Source organism: Sander vitreus, chromosome 1 (genome assembly GCF_031162955.1).
Source record: "Sander vitreus isolate 19-12246 chromosome 1, sanVit1, whole genome shotgun sequence".
NCBI classification, from domain to species: Eukaryota; Metazoa; Chordata; class Actinopteri; order Perciformes; family Percidae; genus Sander; species Sander vitreus.
This window is the reverse complement of record NC_135855.1, coordinates 12,748,817-12,770,437: the sequence shown is the minus strand read 5'-3', so window position 1 is coordinate 12,770,437 and position 21,621 is coordinate 12,748,817. Positions and strand designations below refer to the sequence as shown.

Here is a 21,621-nt window from a genome sequence, read left to right as displayed (position 1 = left end):
AAGCTCAGCAGCGCCGCCTTGCAGCGGGAAGACCGATGGTTCTTCTTTGTTTGGAGTTTTACGGCAGCCGACATCTGTAATGTTGCATTGCTGCCACCTTCTGGAACTAGTCTTTTACTGTGCTACCTTCTAATGAGTTTAATTTTCAGTGTCCACCCAATTTGATCCCGTTCATTGACCATACTATTACCTAGACCCAATGGACCTTTTTCACAGCAGACATTTTTTTGGACTTGTCATAGTAGGAAAAGCACAGCTGAAGCTGATAACCTTAACGATGGCTCAGTTCCATCAAGTGTCCCAGTAAGCTATTTCAGTGAGTTAGCATGAACAACACCAGGGCCTCTCCTAAGTGGAATGCAGCCATCATTAATGGTTTTGAATACACCTGTGCTTTTCCTACTATGACATGTCAACATGTCTGCCTTGAAAAAGGTCTTGTCTGAGTTGTGTCCCTCAGTGTAAGTATCTAGATCTACACCCGATATGTCCAAAACTCTTGATTCTTTCTGATTTCCCTTGTATCTCGACAGCACATTTTATTACTTATGTGCAGTTTGTTAAAAGAGGTGGAAAATAAAGTACTTTAACGCTTTTACTAATGCGCTTTGTAAATCCCTATACATAGCCATGTTTACATCAATGTTTTGTGTAATTGTTCTCAATACTCTATCTTCTATTCAATTCCAACAAAGTAACCTGACATACCAATCCAAAATATCAATATACAATGTACAGCATTTTACCAGGCACTATCACTGTTTATTTAGAAATAGGCTAGAGTAAAGTTCTAGTTTTAGTTTAGTTTCTTTTAGCACTTTCTAGTTAAAGTTCTCTTTTACTTTATTTTTAACAAAATAAAAACAATTATGATAATAAATAATTATGCTCCTGTTGCTGTTCCTTAATTTGATGGTTTGTTGATTGATGCGTATGCAAAGTACCCTTTCTTTCTATTCAACTGGTATATTGGGCATTTGTCATTATTTCTTGACAATTTACAGACTAAATACATTAATAAAGAAGCAAGATCAGTTGCAGACCTTATGAGGTATATACAGTCATTAGACAGGCTGTAGGACATTCAGCGGAAAAAAAATTCAAGAATATAGTGAAATAGCTCTTGATTATATGAAGGGTTTATTTGCAAGACAGATATCTCTGTTTTTATTTATTTTACTAAATCTATATTGTTGTGCATTATCAATCAAAATTGTGTTGGTTTATATGATGGCTTTTGTCTGTTTTTTCAAGTTAACTCTTCATATGTATGTATTTACTTACTTTCCACCTCTAAAACCGAGTGACTCTAGAATTTGATAAGTGTTATGTAATGGTGGAAGAAGTATTCAGATCTTACAATACAATACTACAGTGTATAAATACTCTGTTGCAAGTGAGAATCCTGCATTAAAACAAAAAAAGTATTAGCATCAAAATAGAAATACAAAAGTAAAAACTCATTATGCAGAATGGCACATTTAATTATAATATATATATTATATTACTGGATTATAATTGTGGATGCATTAACATGTAAGCATCCCTTTAATGTTGCAGCTGGTAAAGGGTTGGGCAAATTTTAATTACTTAATACACTGCTGGCTAGCTTAGCCTATAATAATCAGGATGAAAAAAGAACTTTTTTGTCCACCAGTCAAATGGCTAGTGAACGTTCAAATTTTACCAGCCACTCAATAGATTACAGTTGTTTTTTTGGCTGGTGAGTGAAGAAAATCTACCAGCCACTTGCATATTTTACCATCATTTGGCTTGTGGGTGGTGCTTATTTTGTACCCTGATAATAATACGTCATCATTTATTCATTTATTACATTTTGTATTATAATCTAAAACTAATGTTGTCAAATAAATGTAGTGGAGTAAAAAGTACAATATTTGCCTTCAAAATGTAGTGGAGTAGAAGTATAAAGTTAAAGTGGAAATACTCAAGTGAAGTATACGTACCTTTCCACCACTACACTAGTTATATGATGGGTGTATTAAGAGAACGGTTATATGACGGGTGTGAGACGTGGGGTTTCCCCTCCAGGGCTGGTAGACGGCGGTAATGAAATAACCTGAATGCATCATGACGTGTAAAATAAGAAGAAGCTCTGCTGTGTCGGTCATTGGTTGTTTCACCTACATGCCGTTTGAATGTGAATGGGAAGTAAGTTAGCTGACTCGCTAGGAGGTAGCTAGCTAAGTATTTACGTCGTTATAATATATTTAAGCAAGTGAATGACGATACGCGGAATTGCATATTTTTTGACCGATGACGTGCTATTTAAAGTCTAACCGACATTGCCATGACCTTGTAATACACATCTGTCTAAAGAGGTAAGTGCTTGCAAATTATGCCAATGCTAGCGCTAGGTACATAACTCAGGCCTAGCTCAATGTTAGTTAACCCAAGCTTAAACCACACTAGCATGTCCAGCAGGTGAGGACAGGCACGTTTTATTTAACACCCGGTGTTGTCATTGTTTTACTTACTTTGTTGGGTTTATAACGTTACGTGTTATTAACGTTTACTAACACGACTGCTGCTGCTTCCGTAGCTAGCTAGCTCTCATTTGGCTTCACACCAGCTCCGGGACACGGTGTCCTCTGGCCGGCCGGCCGGTGTTGCCACTAGGGTCAAGTACAAACCATAGACTGTATCTTTATATACAGTACAAACTGGTGTAGTTGTAATGGTGTACGAACACAGTCATCACAGGGTTGATTTCACATAAAATGTTTGGGGGGTTATACGTTAGTAATTACAGAATAACCTAGCTACAGCTATGTTGTTATTAGTAACCGATGGTTACAATTAGGGCTTTTGACGTTAACTCCGACTCGGTTTGTCTTTTTGTTTGTCCGTCAGCAGGATTACGGAAAAATGTACCGATTTACATGACACTTTGTTGAAAGGTGTAGCATGGCATGGCCCACGGAAGACTCCATTAACGTTACATTTTGAAGCGGATCCGAATAACGGAGCGGATACACGAATTATTTTTCTCTTGCGAGATAGGGCATTTGTGCTGCATTCAAGTGCTGTCGGTGTAATCGGAACAGTTAGATCGAGACTGCGAAAATGCACACTGCATTGACATAGTGAGATAGAGCACGTCCTGGCGGAGGTCTGTGCTCTCTGAGAGCCCTTCTAGGTTTTTATTTAAGTTTGAATGTATTTTCCCTCATAAGACAAGACAATGTCAGGCCCTGCAGCAGGATTGGTTACTTAGCAAACAATCGGGTTGAGCGATATGGTGATGTATAGCCTACAGTAAGACAATGTAAATGTGTCATGCGTCATAGGTTTTTTGATACCTTTTTATACTAGTAATTATCATTTCCATATAAAGTCATTGTGGGCAGAGTTGCAAATCAATGAGAAATGACAATATTGGATTTGTTGTAGGATTTTTTGCATTAATGCAATGAAGCCACCATCCAATATGTAAGTTATCTAATATGCTATTTATGCTGTCAGGCAGGAATCAGTCTGATGAGGGGTCACCTACAGCTGGCAGGATGCAGCAGAAGAGGAACATCCAGATCATCGAGTGGGAGGACCTCGACAAAAGGAAGTTCTACTCTTTCGGGGTGTTCATGACGATGACCATCCGGGCCACCGTCTACCCGGCCACACTCATTCGCACTCGGCTGCAGGTGCAGAGGGGCAAATCGCTCTACAGCGGCACCTTTGACGCCTTCTTCAAGATTCTGCGGGCGGAGGGCGTTCAAGGCCTTTATCGCGGATTTATGGTCAACACCCTCACACTCATCTCAGGCCAGGCTTACATAACCACCTACGAGCTGGTGAGGAAGTATGTCTCCCAGTATTCTGAGGACAATACGGTCAAGTCACTGGTGGCAGGCGGCATGGCCTCCCTGGTTGCTCAGAGCATCACTGTTCCTATAGATGTTATCTCTCAGCAGCTAATGATGCAGGGCCAAGGGGAGCACCTCACCCGCTTTAGACTCAATTCTAACACAGAGACTGGAAAGCCCAAAAAAGTGTTCGGCCAAACCAGAAACATTATGGGTCAGATTTTTGCTGCTGATGGTTTCCGGGGGTTCTACAGGGGATATGTGGCTTCTTTACTCACATATATCCCAAACAGTGCTGTCTGGTGGCCTTTTTATCATTTTTATGCTGGTAAGTTTTCTAATTAAAAAAGCTTGGCACTAATTGCACTTCCTTTTAAAGACCTTAAGCTTGTGCCATGTCTTATCTGTGGATGTCTATGTTCCCAGTGCATTTGTACATCTGTACTGTGAGAATGAATACACCAGTCCTTGCCGTGTGGTTAATCAAGTATCTGTATATGTGTAATGTTCTACAGAGCAACTTTCTCAACTGGCTCCCAGTGACTGCCCTCATCTGATTCTACAAGCCATGGCTGGACCTCTAGCTGCCGCTACTGCCTCAACTGTCACCAACCCAATGGATGTGGTCCGAGCCAGAGTGCAGGTAACTCATTTACTGTGCATCTATCAGGCAGAGATTGGGGCTGCTATGTTAAATGACTGATTTCACGGCCCAGTAAAACTCAATCCAGATAGTTTTTGTTTGATTTTCTAATGTTTGACATGTGCCAGTAGCTTAGAGCTCAATGGCATGTAGTTGCTCAAAGCATCAAAACGTTGGCAGGAAAAAAAGTGAAAAGTGCCCTAAAATGCACAGTCCATTAAGCTGCAGACACACAGACCAGACGGCCGACCCTCGGCAGAAAAGGCAGTTGGACTGATCAGTGTCCCCGAGTTGGTCAAAAAAGTGCCTCGGAACACACCAAAGCGACGAGACGTAATACGTCTCCATAACAGCAGGCGGCGCTAATCTGTACTGTCGCTCAAAAATGAAAACCGGCAGCTGATTGGACGAACGCGGGTCTGGTTTCTCCGGAAATTCAAAGACAGACTGTCATGGCGGCTTGTTCAGAATACGATCTCATATTGTACTAAAATAGTTCACCGAAACGTGTTTCTGAAAACATTTTAAGCGAGAAATAGGCCGTGCAGTTGCTGAATCTGTCTTCATTTCAGATCAACAAAGGTCAGTTTAAAAGATTTTCGTCAGATTTTGAGAGACTCCAGTCACGCTCATTCCGCTCCCCGTTTCCGGGTTAGCACTCTACCAATCAGATGGGTCATTTGAGTCCGACTGCTGGCAGTGCCCGCCCCGCCGATTATACATGTCAAATCAGCCAAAATGAAGGCCGACGGCCCCTCGGACGGACGACGGCATGGAACACACTCGAGTCACTGACCTCGCCAGACTGTCCAACGGCCGATTATCGGCTTGGTGTGTCAGCGCCTTTAGGTTTACTTAGTGATGGGTGACATGGCCAAAACATATAAAACATATATCCAAGCTTCCAAGGTATGATTCACTATTATTTTTTTCTGCAAAATACAGCAAGATGTGTGTGATTCAAGACCGCTATCATCTACGTTACTGTTTGACTGAAAATAACCAATGGTGCATGTTGTAATATGTAACATTTTTCATCCAATGTAGACATTTCACATATCATGCACAAACTAAAATCTGAATTAACCAAAAAGGTTTCAAAATACATCATCCAGCCCTAGGCCAAGTTGTGATTGTAGTTTGTGGTTTCAAATGACAACACAACGTGTACTGTGTGCGTTTTGTTTAGGTTGAAGGGAGGTCTTCAGTCATCGAGACGTTCAGGCAGCTAATCAAAGAGGAGGGCGGCTGGGGATTGACCAAAGGACTGTCGGCACGCATCATCTCATCCACACCCACTGCCCTCGTCATGGTGGTCGGCTACGAGACGCTAAAAAAACTGAGTTTGCGACCGGAGCTGGTGGACTCGAGACACTGGTAGAAGATACCTGGACAGACAATATACGGACCACGTGCCATTTTTTTTTCCTACGTTAGACTTACTGTGAAAACACTAGATGAAAGAAAAGTTTGTTTTAAATAACAAAAACGGGAAACCGAAATGAATCAAGCTACTTCAAAGACGCATTACCACGTGTATAAGACAATGAACGTGTCCATACCAACATATTAGTTTCCGATTAAATACCTGGACATCAACATTCACACCAGACCCAGGTTCACCGTTTATATCGCTGCTTTCGTTCACTCTAGAGCAGACGGTCCGGCGATTCTCTGCAGGAGAAAGAGAGAGGAAAAGAGACAAAGGGACTGTGCTTTGTGCTGATGCTTGATGCAGGAAACAGTCGGCTGTTGCACAAACTCCTGGGCGGTTAAGGGATTGTGTTCCGCTTTTACCCCTCACCTTTATTTGTATAGGACAGCTTAGACTTGAAAGGGGAGAGAGAGGGGGAATGACACGCAGCAAAGGGCCGCAGGTTGGAACCCGCGGCCGCTACGTCGAGTAGTAAACCTCTATATGTGGGCGCCCTCTCTACCAGGTGAGCTACCCAGGTGCCCCTCATAGTTTTAGGGGCATTAGTTCTTTCTTGTTGCCCCGATAGAGGCAGTGAGGTTTACTGTACGGGGTTTCTCACACCGCCTCAAAACGGACTGGCCAGTCTGATACCTGGTTACGTGATTGGCCACCGCATGATGACGTCGGTTTGCGTTTCTCCATGAATTGAATAGGTCTCTAGCGTTTCGCCGCAAGCCGCTGCAATTTCTTTTGGCTCCCCCCTGCGGCCCCCCCCACCGCCGCAGCCTAAACTCACTACCCCCGTTCAAAATGAATGGGATGGAAAGGTTTTCGTTGGCATTTTTTTACAGTTCAATCGAAAGTGGTGACTAAAATGTTTTAAACAGACAAATCAATGCAACGACTCATTTTTACACGCTCTACAAACGTGTTCAAGCATCTTTGCAGTGGAGACAAGTGGAATTGATTGACTGGTTTTGATCAGTGTTCAGAGAAAGGTCATATAACTTCTGATGACACATCCACAGTAAACACATTTTTCCAAAGCACGCGTTTCCTTCCGCTTGCTAAACTGGCTTCTCTGTGTAGTTCCTTTCATTTGGCCTTTTAAAATTGCTGCCTTCATAGTGTAATCAAGACAATCTGCTTTTTGTTTTGTGGAATGTGTGTAAGAAGAACAGTAGGTATTAGAATCTATATGTCATGGCAGCCTCTTTGTTGTTTGTGTGTTTCATTTACAGTCGTCTTGTTTGCTCCACAAACTGAGTCAAAATGAGTTGACAAATTCCATGCAAAACTATACGTGCAGTACAATATTTTATCAGCATTTTTGTAACATACTAGCATGCTGTCTCTCTAGCATCATAGGGCATATTGCAGTGATCAAGCTGGTTATTATGTGCCTGACTTGGTGTACTAGTAACTTGGAAGTTGAGCATAACGGAAGTATTTCATTTAATAAGTGAGGCAAGAAAGATTGAAGGACAGTAAGCAGAACTAATGCTGTTTCCCTCTTGTGACCGTAAACGTTTGAGTGCAATAATGTAAATGTTTTATCCTTTTCAGCACAAAATGTAATTGTATATTTCTGGTAAACTGTGTGAATAACATGTCTTAAAGGAATGCTTTATACCTAATTTATTTTCGTCACATTTTTGGGGATTATGACCACAGAAGTGTCCCAACTTCAAAATGTCATTATTTATTTTAAACATGTTTAGGATGAATGTTGTGGCTCATTTAGTTTGTTGCTTTTGTATATTTTAATTTTTTCAAATGGCATTTTAGAAAAGGGGTTAGATAAAATGTCACTGTGGGTATTTCTATTACAGAGAAAGGAGAATGGTAATGAGCTGCGTTAGTTTGATTGAAGGCAAGTTCCTAAATCAGAGTTTGTTGAATTGAAGCCACAACGTCCCATAAAGTTTTCTGAAGTAATACATAAATCTGCTCAGGCCATGCCAAGATGCGTTATAAACTTACATTTATAACGAAGGACAGTCATGGGGTCACAGGACTCCATAAGTCATCTATCATGTACACTTCTTCAGTCCAATCATCCAGAATACAGTGTGGCATTTTCATTTTATTTGCACAACTTTCAATAATTCAAAGTGTGATTATGTTCTAAGAGATTAGTGTTGTGAATCAGAAGTCTGCTCACGTACAGAATACCTTTTAACATCACGCGTCGTTTCACTGCGTCTTAGTTTATCTAGTTGGTAAATAAAACATCACGGCTGCTTAACAAAATGTCAGTTTGTGTTTTTACTGCTTTCCAACCATTAAATCAATGCTGCTTTTTTCCAATTCATATTTTTCATTGTTGGCTTTGAAATTTTAAAGAATGAAATTAATTTCATCAGCAGATGTCTCATCAAGCCACATCTGGGTCATTTTCCAAATGTCAAAACTGACATTTGAGTTTTGACACGAGAAAATGTTATTTAATATTAGACTGACCAATACATTTCTGAAGCTGATACCGACATATACATGTTTGTGTTTTTTGTTGTTGTTGTTTTTAAACATGAACACATACCATAGACAAACATATTTGAGTAGGAGCCCTTAAATTGGGTTTAGTAAAAAAAAAAACAAATAACCAGTAAATGTGCTGAATGAGACTTATCCTGTTGAAAATTAAACTTGGCATCCCTCTGTGGTGGACAGACCCATGGATGGCAATTTCTTCTTAATTATTAGCCAATGTACAGGATATGCCGATATTGATATTCAATTCAATTTTGTTTATAGTATCAAATCATAGTTATCAAGAGTTATCTCAGGACACTTTACAGATAGAGTCGGTCTAGACCACACAATTTACAAAGACCCAACAATTTCAGTAATTCCCCCAAGAGCAAGCAAAAACTTCCTTTTAGGGAGAAACCTCAGACAGACCCAGGCTCTTGGTAGGCGGTGTCTGACGGTGCCGGTTGGGGGTGTGATGAACAGTGGCAATAATAGTCACAATAAAGACAATGGAACAATGACTAGAAATAGTAGTTGTAGTAGTTCATGGCATAGCAGGGCACTGCAGGGCGTTACAGGACGTAGCAGGTAGAGCTGTAATCGGGCCTTAAAAGTTAGGCCCGAAAAGTACATTTTGATTGACAGCTTTTTAAAAGCCCAAACCCGTTTACAGCCCGACTGTACAAAAGGCCGTCTATCAGGAGAATAGCGCAGACACGCGCTTCACACCGCGAGCGGGCACACGCACCACTCGGCGGAAAAGGGAGAGAAAGAAAAAAGAGACTGCGCCGCACACACACAGCTCTTTTGTCTTTCGTCAAGAATGAGTCATTTATACATTTTTTAACATAATTTATTCATGACTACTGTAGGCTATAGGCCACTTGGAAGTTGGAACTAAGAAATAAAATAAGTCTTCCAAAGGCCAGCCTCCGTTTCACCTCCTCAGCATCCATTTTCACGCTAATCGAAACGCATCACATGACCGCTCATTTACCGTGCAACCCGGAGCGCAAGCCCGGCCCGAGCCCGTGTAAAATCATAGAAATTAAGACCGAACCCGACCGAACCCTCAGCTCTAGTGTGCTCAGCTCTAGTAGCAGGGCACAGCAGAGCATAGCAGGGCGTAGCAGGTTGTAGCAGGACGCGGCAGGACGTAGCAGGGCACTGCAAAGCGTAGCAGGGTGTAACAGGGCATAGCAGGGCGTGGAGCAGGACCACCAGGACAGCTGCAATGATTTAGGTGCCACCCTAATCCAAGGAAATGTGCTGGGCAAATAATGCCAGGCAATAAGCTCCCCAGAGCTAAGTTAATAACAAGCATATGTGTGTGATAAGCTAATCCGACAGACAGCTAACGCTGATCAGACATGAAAAAAAATAATGAGAGAACTTTTAAAATGTGTGATGCTGTGAATCACTGCAGGCAAAGTACATAATATAAATAAATATTGGACCAAATTAAAAATATAAAAAAGCGATCAGGGGGATAATGTTTCTGCAGAATTCTTGATGCACAAAAATGACATAAGAACATTATATTCAAGTTTAGCACCATGTATGTAGGAAGAGGCTTTGTGTGAACTAACATTTTGAAAAACCTGTCAATACTGTGCGTTCCTCAGGGAGTTCATTGTGCAGTTTAGAAGCTCTGAGAGGACCAATGCTTTGCTTATTAGGCGTGTTGCCCAAGGGAAGTGGTCTAAATCCCAATGCAGAATAGCACTTATTGCTGGATGCAGGATAGTGCTGCGACACTGGAAAACTAAAGGAGATATATCAGTGAAGGAATGGATGAACAAAATAGCCCAAATGTCCTGCTATGAAAGATTGTGTTATAAGCTGATGGATAGGCAAGATATCTACATGGAAATATAGGGGCTCTTTGTTACAGTTACCTCATTCCATTTAATATATATATATATATTAGTGATGTACTATATGACTTGCATAATTTGTGTTATTTAATCTTTACAATATGATATACTATTTGCTACATATATAATGTAGAATATAAACTATATAACGCTCTACCTCTGTTATCTTCCATTTGTCTTAGGTGTAGTTTGCTGTGATATTTTGATGTGTGATACATTTTACAGGCCATGTAGTGTGTGTGTATGTATGTATGTATGTATGTATGTATGTATGTATTTCCTTTTAAAAAAAACAAAAAAAATGAAGCTCTGGGAGGAGAAAATGGCAAAAGTTCATGTGTTTCCTTGATGTTCTCATAACTGTGGGGCGTCTATACGTCTTATTGAAGGTGACATTCTGACACTAATGGTCCTGTGTCATTATGTCAGTTAGGTAATGAGATGAAAGGATCTACTGAGGCAAAGCGTTTTAAATCCTGTGATTTTTCTGATCGTTTTGTCCATGAGACAGGGTTAACTCATACATTAACATACATTTTAAGTCCGATTAAACCTTTTAAAACCATAACAATACCAGAAGAAACTGACAAAAACACTAAAAGTCCTATTTTCCATAAGCATGCGATAGATGACAGCAGACAATGCTCTATCACATCCCACGTTTAACCCCTCCATGCTTGTCACAAATCCTCAAACTTTTCCCTCACTTTCCCTTTTTTCAAATAAAACCACCCAGAGACCAACAGACAAATCTACTGATAAATGAAACAAACAAGAAGGCCTATTAAAGCTGACACTTCATGGTGGGATGACGGAGTGTTCCCTGCTCTGCTCTATACATTAATTATCAAGTGGTGTCTGGAAGGCACTTTGTCAAAAAGAGTGATTAGGGGCTGTCAGACAGGAAACAAATCTGACTTGGCCGGGGTTAGAGGAAGGGCCTCCCATTCTCATGGGATGTGATGGTGGTAGATGGGCGGGCGTGAATGCGTGCGTGCGTGCGTGTGTGTGTGTGTAGGATAAAAGGTGGGATACAGAGGATCGACATAAAAACTGCATTGAAAAGATGGTGTTGTGTAATCTTCTTTGCAGCTTTAGCCAAAATGTTGAGAGTAGAAAAGCAGCAAAAGTACAAAGAAGTTTTAGAAAGGAGCTTTCACTATCTATGTCTTCAATATTAGTGAAAATGACGAGAATGGATTCACTGCACAAATACAAAAATGTCATCTTTAAAGAACAGCTTCACATTATTCCAACTATGTCTTTAAACAATACTTACATATGTACATTGGATTTTTGGTTGCTGCAATTGTTCCTCCTCTCCAGAGGGAAATTTGTCCCAAAGAAGCTGTATTATCCTTTAGCTTCAGCTGAACTTTAAATACATTGTTACACAGAACTGTACTGTGCAGTATATCTGTGTGTACCTCCTACAGTGGGGGTGAATGGAATTTTGTTTCTGGTGCTCAAACCAGTTTAAAATGACTAAAAACATCTGTAGCACACTGTCCCCATTGGCACTGCGGTCAGTTTTTTATTGTTCTTTCTACCAACAAAATAATTCCTATGAAAACAAGGTATGTGGATTTTCTCCAACACTTTTTCTGGAGAAAAAAAATAAGTTGCTGTTGAATTTTTTATTGAGCACCACAGACAGTACTGGGGTTGGAGGCAGAAAACTCAAGAGACGGATATTTAAAGTCCTGGGCAAATAAAACCTAAATGATATGGATAACTAGATACAATTGGGAGGTATTTAGTGGAAGTGAGAATATGTTTTGTCTTTTTTTTTTCTTGTCCTAAACTCTCCATATACAAGGAAAATAAGATGCCAACCATTAAGTTCCACTAAATGTCAGTCAGATCAGATGAGATGAGACATCAAGACCATCCAATGGAACCGTCGTTAAAAGTCTCTAATGAGAATAAACCATTAACTGTGTGTGTGTGTGTGTGTGTGTGTGTGTGTGTGTGTGAGATTAATGTGTGGGAGAGGAGGCTGAGGTAGAGTGGGTTTGGTCTGCTGTGTGGGATCATGCACACAGGGAGGAGAGAGAGACAGAGGGAGGGAGGGAGGAGAGAGAGAGAGCGGGGAGAGAAAGAGCCTGAAGAAAAGAGAAAGGAGGAGACAGACGACAGGAGACGAAAGGCTGACACACGTTGAAAACCCCACAAGAAAAATGCCCAATTTTGCAGGGACATGGAAAATGAAAAGCAGCGAGAATTTCGAAGATTTGCTCAAAACCCTGGGTGAGGACAATTTACTCTTTTTTTTTTTTCCCTATGAATGTTTAATGCATTTTAGTTTTTTTCTTTTTTTTAATCATCCAGTGACTGAACATGAAAGAGGTATATTATCTGTAGACAACCAAATGTAAAACAAAAATGAAAAAGACACTAAAATGTGTCACACTTGAAGTACAAATTATACATAGATTGTAAGCATCTCAGATGGTGGAAACAGACAAACATTGGATACATTCACCAAAGAAAAAAAAAGACAATTAAAGCTGGTCTTTTCCACTATGTTTCCACCAATCCAATGTCTCTCATTTTGGCTTCATAAATAACACAGGTTTTAAAAAAAATGTTTTATATGGAAGTATGGTTGCAGAGGACAAATTCAAAATCGAAGCTGCTTGTTCCAAAGTGGACTACAACTGGTTTTGACTACAAGAGGAGACGACAAACGTGTGTATTGTTGCTGCGTTTATGGGATGGACTTAAAGAGGATGGATGGAAAATGGACTGAAGCGTTCTCTCATCTGAATGTTTGCACTGTAACTGTGACAGAAAGGGTTAATAGCTTTTCCACTCATTTGGAGGATAGAATCTATCATGATCTACAGGAGAGCTAAACAAAGCAGCATTCCTCCCCCTCACCACCTTGTCACTGCAGCCTCCATATTTGCAACATCTGCTGATAACAATCTCAGTTACGGCCACTAGAGGATCCTTTTCTTTTAATATGAAAACCAACGGCTTCATACTTTAAAATCTTCTCCTGACATCTAAAACGTGATATGTTTTTACTGTCTGAGATACATAACTCTACATTTTTTAGTTCCTCTTGTAAATAAGCCAAGTTTCATGTCTGAAACAGAAACTCCAATTTTTTTTTCTTAGAACCTTTTTGGTACCAGAGGCGGACAGAAAAAATGTGAGGTGACACAACGCAATGTCAAGATGATAAAATATTGATGAAAGTAGATCTAATACTGAGTGGCAATTGATGGGAACAAAGTTGTTTTGTACTTCAGCATTATAGGTTACAGACTATTCAGCCCTACTTCATATTTCTATTAAAGGTCCTATGACATGCTGATTTTTGGATGCTTTTATATAGGCCTTAGTGGTCCCTAATACTGTATCTGAAGTCTCTTTCCCGAAATTCAGCCTTGGTGCAGAATTACAGCCAATAGAGCCAGTCCCACAATGAGCTTTACTTAGGATGTGCCATTTCTGTGTCTGTTGCTTTAAATGCTATTGAGGAGGAGAGAGGGGGGGGCAAGGTGGAGGGTGGGGGTGTGGCCTTTACCAACTGCCATGCTTCTTCATGATGTCTCTCTCTTTCTCATGGGCGGGCCAAATTCTCTGGGCGAAGGTAACCTTTCCCCTTATGACATCATAAAGGGAAGATTCCAGATCGGCCCATCTGAGCTTTCATTTTCTCAAAGGCAGAGCAGGATACCCAGGGCTCGGTTTACACCTATCGCCATTTCTAGCCCCTGTGGGACCATAGGCAGGCTGGGGGAACTCATATTAATGTTAAAAAAAACTCAAAGTGAAATTTTCATGCCATGGGACCTTAAGTATACTGTAGGCTCACAGGTAGCTTTGTATGTGTTTTCAGGTGTGAATGCCATGCTGAGGAAGGTAGCGGTGGCAGCTGCGTCCAAGCCACATGTGGAGATAAGACAGAATGATGAGCACTTCTACATCAAGACTTCTACCACAGTCCGCACCACGGAGATCAACTTCGTCATTGGAGAGGAGTTTAATGAGGAGACGGTGGACGGCAGAAAGTGTAAGGTAATCCAACTAAACAGTGATAACTGCACATGATACACAAGAACAAGCTGAGATTTTCCTTTCTATCAATTCAACTGTCTTTCTGACATCTATGAATGAGTTAACAAATTACATTATAGAAGGATGACATGACTTTGTAGCTTGTTGTATTAAAATCAAGTCTTGAGGATTCCCACCAGCATACATCACTCTGGAAGTCTTCTGAAAAAATGTCCAAACATTCAAATTATTATCAGGGGTTTTGCGACTTTGTCAAAAAAACAAACTGCATTAAAGTGCCCATATTATGAAAAAAAAAAAACATCCATGCTGTTTTGAGTGAGGTAAGGGTTTCTGAATGTATCCTGCCTTCAGTCTCCAGGTGAGCTGTTCAAAATCTGCACGGCTTTCTACGTAACTAGCCGAGACGAGGGGCCTAGGGGGCTAACCGTTAGCATGCTAGCGCTAGCATGCTAGCTCGTTCTCAATGGCAAAACACTTCTACAACACACACTAATTCACCCTAATCTACTAAATAAATTGTATAGAACTACTTACATGTCCCTGTTCTGCAGGTATTCCACGCAAAGTTGGAAGGTGGCCCTCGTTTAGAAGAAGTCTCCCAGCTAATCCTGCCTTGTACAGGCCCAAGTTGCAGAAACATCTAGCTAGCTCATGTAATCCTTAGCTAGCTACTGCGCATGTGCGACTGACAACAAAGATCTTACAGAAGTTGCGAGGTCTCACTCTGTAGCTAAAACAGAGACCTGAACACAGGATGAAAAGATGATCTGCAGCAATGTGCAGTGTAACAAAAATATATTTTTATTTTTTTTTTTTAATTAAACCATGTAAACCTATTCTGATACAATCTCAAATTACAATTATGAACCTGAAGATGAGCATAATATGGCCACTTTAACTAACAAGACTCGGCTAAGTGCAGTTTAAAGGAATAACCAACATTGCAATGTTATTAAATTGTGAGAGTTGTGAGAGACAGATCGAAAAAAGAATGGCTTGAAATCAAAGGATATCACGACTTTTAGTCCCTAGTTTCCAAAACCAATAGATACTACATTTCCCATAATGCAATTCAATACTAATGACCCTATCTGCCTGGTAAATGCAAAGAGGGAAGGGTTATTATTTCAGACTGTAAAAAGTTTCTCCAGAGCCCCAGATAAGATCAAACAACACAGGCAGCATATGTTCCTTGTGACGACTAAACTGAACTTCATGTGTAAAATTGGTGGAGTGTCCCTTTAAGTGTCATATTTTACTGAAATTAAGGGAAACCGGCTGCAAGGAAGTAGAGAAAAAAATGCACTGAAAAAAATCTTAAAAGTGAAATTTTTCGAGCTAAAACCCCCCTTGAAGACTGATGGTGAGAAAAAAATGCCCCAATCTCTCATCTATCACTTTGCTTTACTGCGGACATCATTAAAGTGCTGCTTTTCTACAGAGCTTGGCCACTTGGGAAACAGAAAACAAGATTTACTGCAAACAGACTCTACTGAGCGGGAATGGCCCAAAGACCTTCTGGACCCGGGAACTCAACGGGGACGAACTCGTACTGGTGAGTAGTTTTCATTCAAGTTATACCATAACTAGAAATATGGTGATAAATAAGTAAGAGAGTGCTACATGCAGCTGTAGACTCAAATTAATCAAATGTATAAAATGTTTATGATCCACGTGTCTCTTCAGGATCATCCCTTTTCTTTCTCTTTCTAGAAAAAAAGTAAGAAGTTTTGGTAACACTTTACTTGAAGGCAGCTACACAAGAGTGACATGACACTGTCATGAACACATGACACTGTCATGACACAGTCATGACACATGAACTCTAACCCTAACCATAACTTGTCATGACAAAAACTGAATGACACTTACTAAAAGAAGCGTTATGTCATAAACATTTACGACTTGTTTATAATGTTTATAACACGTCATGTCACTCTTACGTAGATACCTTCAAGTAAAGTGTAACTAAAGTTTTCTCTAAGTTTTCTTTTGTAAAATTGCGGCTCCCAAAAGCTCTCGTCCCATCAGCCTGAAGACGGATGTCTACACAATGACTCCCACTTTCAACTAAAATCTCTCAGCAGATCAATGGACAGATGTTTTGCAAAGTGGGATGAGGTCGCTGTCTTTAACCACATGGGGCCATTTTCTGTTTTTACGTTTCTTTCTGCCAATAAGAGAACAAGGGATTGGTTCAAGGGACAGTCCTCAGTTTATGCCATAACACCTGTTCTTTCAGTCTGGGTTAGCCTATATTAGTTTAATATTTCTTGACAATATGACATTTGAAGACACCAGTTTTGACTTTGGGGACTTATCCGGGGATTTTATACACCAAAAGAATTGATTAATCGAGAAAATATTGAGTAGATTAATCATAATGAAAACAATTGTTAGTTCCACTTAGGCTACACTTAGGTTTTTGCACGTATTAAACAAGCAAGATATACAACTTAATATTTGCCGTACAGACACAAGAGTCGTATCGATCCTTTCATCTAATGGCCCTGACACACCAACCCGACGGCTGACCGTTGGCAGAAAAGGCAGTCGGACTGATCAGTCGGCTCCCCGAGGTCCAAAAAGTGCCTTGGAACACACCGAAGCAACACGACTTGAGCGTACGTTCTGCATGTGCGCGAGATGTAATACAAAAAATGAAAACTGGAAATGACAAAAGCGTCACGTGGGTCTGGCTTCTCCAGCTGACCGATAATGGAGGCTTGTTCGAAATACGATCTCGTATTTTACGAAAATAGTTCACTGAAACGCGTTTCTGAAAACATTTTAAGGGAGAAATAGGCCGTGCAGTTGCTGAATCTGTCTTCATTTCAGATCGACAAAGGACAGTTTAAAAGATTTTCGTCAGATTTTTAGAGGCGTTCGTCGCGCTCATCCCGCTCGCCATTTCCGGGTTAGCACTCCACCAATCAGATTGGTCGTTGAGTCCGACTGCCCGCCCTCCGACCCAGCAAGACAGGTCGGCCAATATGAAGGCCGACGGCACGGAACACACTGAACAGACTCGAGTCAGCAACCTCGCCAGACTTTATCGGGTTGGTGTGTCAGGGCCTTAACTCTTAAAAAATAAAATTAAAAAAAGAAGCAAATTAAGCGCATTTCCCACCAATGAAGGATACATCAGCAGAAGCAGAAAGATGGTCAAGAGAGGCCACGACTGGGTGGTGACACCAGATGTGAAAATGTTAAACGATCTGGTCAATATTTTTCCAAAAAACACTACGTAGTTTCTCGGAAATGTTCCGAACTCCCACGGCCATTCATAGATACAATTTATTACTTGTATTTCTTTCTTTTCTTTTTTTGCCAAATGAGGGTGTGGATAAACATGGCGGCATCTGTGAAACAGCACATTATGGTGATGCATTCTTTTATATTTTCATCATTGTTCATGTCAAGGAAAAAGAAAGACATCAATAGAAAATCATATTAAAAGAAAGGTTTTCTAAAATGTAGACCAGAAGACCGACTCAGCCAAGGCGAGTTTTGTTTTTCTTTGTCATTTCATGTCGATCTGATTTCCCTATTGGCTGCAAGATCCACATTAATAAAAAGAAGAAGAAAAAAAGCACAGAAGGCTAAAAGCAAGTGAATTATTAGTTACAGTTTGCAGCAACACATATTCAGGGGCCCCACTGAGAAACTTAAATAAAATATAATTCCCCTGCCATGAGTTTGTTGTTAGACAGCACTTCATGACCTTGCATACATCAGAAACACGTTAGCCTCCAGTTCCTGGCAATTCGAGATCACTAAGACAAACATCTGGGCCTGTTTGGATTTATTGGCCAGATGGACAACAAAGCAGAGTCCAGTTCGGCTGTGATGGAGATCTCCTCTTTACTGACTATGACTCACCTCTGCAGAGAGGCAATCACAAACACATGTGAGAGGGGCTGTAATTTGGACTGAACGCAGGTTTTCCAACTGGGAACTAAAACTTCGAACAGAACCAAAGCTGTTTTGATTCAAGATAAGGGTGTGGACGTCTGTCTGTCCATTTTGGAGTGATTAGGCTGTAATCTGATCTGCATGTGGGGTTGAATCATTGGAAGAAAAGAAGGGGAAGATCATAAGTTTGAATGTGACACCAGTGAAGGAGAGGTCAGATATATGTCCTGCTGTTCTGTGATTTAAAGGTGCAGTAGGTAAGACTTATAAAACTAACTTTCTGTCATATTTGCTGAAACTGACCCTATGTTCCAGTAGAACTACATGAAGCAGGTTATTAAAAAAAAAAAAAAATCTGGCTCCTCTGGTACCACCTACAGCCTGTAGTGCGATTTGCAAAAATCCACCGCGCCCTGTTCAGATGCACCAATCAGGGCCAGGGGGGGGGAGTATCTAACTGCTCATGCACACGCATTCATTCTCCCTTGTGGGGGGAGGAGACCGTTTTGGGCTTTAGCAGAAAGGGGAGAGGGACTGAGAAGTCCTGGATCTTCCCAATCCTACCTACAGCACCTTTAAACATAACGTACACCACACCTCAATGAATGCATTGTGTCGATTTCAAGATTTGAATGATGTTGAAGCAGAGATATCTGGCTCTGAGGCGATACACACTGAAATATTTTACCAATGGTCTGGAGTATGATGTCAGTAGATGTGCACATCACTCACTTGTGACATCTAAATAATAAATAACTAGTTTCAAAGTGTCTATACAATTCTGTTAACAAGTTCTTTATGATATTATGAACAAAGATTTGTTAAAAGAGGATTCATACAATACTGTGAAACCTTTATAAAAAAAAGATTCACAGTACCGATGCATACTATGGTCTGGAAGTTCTTCACACAGATTTGATGTACTGTTGAATACTGAAAGGTGGGGATGATGACAGATGGGTAACTATGCATATAATATACTTTTGTTAAAAAACTGTATATTGTTGCTGGGAGGACGACAACTGATGAGGAAAAATACAGGACAAACTACACCAAATTCAATGTAATTACTGCAAGAAATAGCCTTTAAAAGCATATAAAGTTTAATTATTATTATTCAGCATGTCACATCATTTCTATACTATGTTCCTGCAATAGAGGAAGCTACAGATCCAGAACCACATTTCTACGACTGCAGTTACCGAACCAAACTGGCATACTGCACAAGCATTAACACTTAAGTTAGCAGCTAGCTAGCTATGAAGGTTAGGGTTAGAGGTAGGATAATTATATTCTAGCATCTACCCGAAAGACTAGGGTCCTAGGAATGCAGTCCTGAAACTAGAGCTTCCTCTATTGCAGAAGGGCCAGTTGCAAATCATATCCCATCCCTCTCCTCTCTGTTCACAGAGGAATGTGATCGATCTCTCAGTTTAAACTGAATAAAATGCAAATAGTTGAATAAAAGCAGTGGCCAGCAGATGAGGTTAGGCTCTCAGGGGGGAGATGGATGGATTTGGGGCTTAATGAAGACAACGGGGTGGCTCACTGCACTCACTGTGACCTAACACGGGTGGACTTGAAAGATCATTTGGAGTCTACAGTAAAAAGAGGAAGAGGATAAATGCCTAAGATGAAAAACTACTCTTTTACTTGTCCATGAAAGGAACCTCATATACTTCCTTTACATTTCAAGCCAATTAAGCTAAAGAAGCTTAAAGATTAGTCCTGCACTGGCTACTTTATGATGGGACTGGAGCTGGGGGTGGGGGGTGAGAGATATCTGTGTGCGTGTCCTCCTGTGGGCTTTAATTGGTCTCATTGATCATGCTGTTGAGAAATGCCAATGGACCCTGGTGTTACTTCAAGTTAATGTCTCCCTCGGCATCACGCCACGTGCCAGATGGGAGTCGCCTCAGCTCCATTTTTCACGGCGCTGCCCTGCTTCCCCCCCGTCCCGCTACACTGCATGGCCTGAAGTAATGATGGTGTGTGGCGCTGCAGTTGGCAATAACGCTACGCCCCCCTGGGACTCCCATAAATCTTTGGACTCAGACACATCCACCCCCTAACCCGGGGCGTCCAATGTTTCTTCCCCATTCTCATATCAGATTTTGTCACGTTGGTTTCTTTAAGCAGGCAGCCGTGTCAAATTAAGATTATGATATAAGCCTGCATGTAGGTAATTAGTGGTGGAAATGTCACAGGGCAGCAGAGAACATGAGGACTTTAACATAGTATTATAAGAAGACATTTAGGGAATAGAATACATGAAAACCTGACATGTTAATACTTCATTGGAGTGTATTATGCCAGTAGCTTTAAAATAACACGTAGAGGGACACTTACTTCAACTGCAATACAAAAATACACAGTGTAATACACAGGTTTTCCTCAAGTTTTGTCTGATTGAAAAGGCTTTTCCAGAAAACCGTGAAAGGGACACTAACATTGTTTTATATATTTTAGGGCTGCGGGGGAAAAAAATAAAAAATAAATTGCATGTATCGTGATGTTTTTTTAAATCGATTCTTTTCCCTAGAATCGATATCTTTTTGTTTACCAATGATTCACCTTAGTATTTTCTGTTTAGACGATACCACTGATGTTTCCAGCAAAACAGAGGCTTCATATATATATATAAACAAACATGTCATGCTAATATGATAGGATTCAGTTCTTTACTATTAATCTACCCAGTAGTACACAAATGATTGGCTCAACATTGATCAACTACAACATTAAAAACTATTATAATTTTTTACTTTTACTATAACCTCTGATACTTTGAGTACATTTTGCTGATAATACTTCTCTACTTTTACTTAAGTAATATTTTGAATTCAGGACTTTTACTTTAATTTTTATATTTTTCATGGCACAAGGTTGAATAAAACATGGTGTACTGGTGAAGAGATGAAAGATGGGTTTTGATTTTGATGGACCTGTATTGAAGCTCAGACCAGTCTGAAATTCGCTCTGTAAGCCTGCGTCTGTGTGTGTGTTTGTGTGTGTGTGTGTGTGTGTGTGTTCTCAAAGTCAAACAATATAGTAATAAAGTGATAACCAGATCTCTTTTCTCCTTCATAATCGTTTCAGACCTTTGGAGCCGATGATGTGGTGTGCACGCGGATCTACGTACGAGCATAGCAGAAGTACCCAATTTCAATTTTCAACAAATAATGTTTCAGTCTCTGAACTGAATTTCACATACACATCAACATCTCAAATAACCTGTCTTAAGTCAATGTTTTTGCATCTTCATGAAAATCACAATTTCAGATGGCTATCACTGCTTTTCTCCCTTTTTGTATATCATTTTTCAAGAATTGGAAATTAAACGATCAAATTATGATGTCTTTTTGTTATATTGTTGAATTAATGCTTGAGATCTCGGCACAGTAGAATAGACAAAGAAGCAGCAGAAGTAGT

General features: G+C 40.4%; 2 protein-coding genes across 3 annotated transcripts; both read left to right on the top strand.

Annotated features, from left to right (window-relative positions):
* Positions 1-2,000: 2,000 nt before the first annotated feature.
* Positions 2,001-8,199, top strand: slc25a44b (solute carrier family 25 member 44b). Of its 2 annotated transcripts, none has more exons than XM_078268383.1 (4): positions 2,001-2,342; positions 3,491-4,155; positions 4,343-4,470; positions 5,660-8,199. In XM_078268383.1, the coding sequence occupies exons 1-4, from the start codon at positions 2,278-2,280 to the stop codon at positions 5,849-5,851; spliced, it is 1,050 nt and encodes a 349-aa protein (XP_078124509.1). In that variant the 5' UTR covers positions 2,001-2,277; the 3' UTR covers positions 5,852-8,199. The 2 variants fall into 2 exon arrangements, with proteins under 2 accessions (XP_078124509.1, XP_078124593.1); XM_078268467.1 differs by having other exon boundaries at positions 2,003-2,342; positions 3,487-4,155.
* A 4,121-nt stretch (positions 8,200-12,320) lies between these two features.
* Positions 12,321-21,542, top strand: LOC144529236 (cellular retinoic acid-binding protein 1). The gene is made up of 4 exons (XM_078268271.1): positions 12,321-12,489; positions 14,093-14,271; positions 15,716-15,829; positions 21,289-21,542. Exons 1-4 carry the CDS (start codon positions 12,420-12,422, stop codon positions 21,337-21,339), a joined length of 414 nt encoding a protein of 137 aa, XP_078124397.1. The 5' UTR covers positions 12,321-12,419; the 3' UTR covers positions 21,340-21,542.
* The last annotated feature ends 79 nt before the right edge of the window (positions 21,543-21,621 follow it).

Bases quoted from the DNA above. Each gene is read 5' to 3' on its own strand.
- slc25a44b (XM_078268383.1), top strand. From the start codon at position 2,278: ATGACGTGCTATTTAAAGTCTAACCGACATTGCCATGACCTTGTAATA. The intron at 2,343-3,490 runs GTAAGTGCTTGC...GCTGTCAGGCAG, and splicing joins ATACACATCTGTCTAAAGAG to GAATCAGTCTGATGAGGGGT. The intron at 4,156-4,342 runs GTAAGTTTTCTA...AATGTTCTACAG, and splicing joins TTTTTATCATTTTTATGCTG to AGCAACTTTCTCAACTGGCT.
- LOC144529236 (XM_078268271.1), top strand. From the start codon at position 12,420: ATGCCCAATTTTGCAGGGACATGGAAAATGAAAAGCAGCGAGAATTTC. The intron at 14,272-15,715 runs GTAATCCAACTA...GCTTTTCTACAG, and splicing joins TGGACGGCAGAAAGTGTAAG to AGCTTGGCCACTTGGGAAAC. The intron at 15,830-21,288 runs GTGAGTAGTTTT...TAATCGTTTCAG, and splicing joins ACGGGGACGAACTCGTACTG to ACCTTTGGAGCCGATGATGT.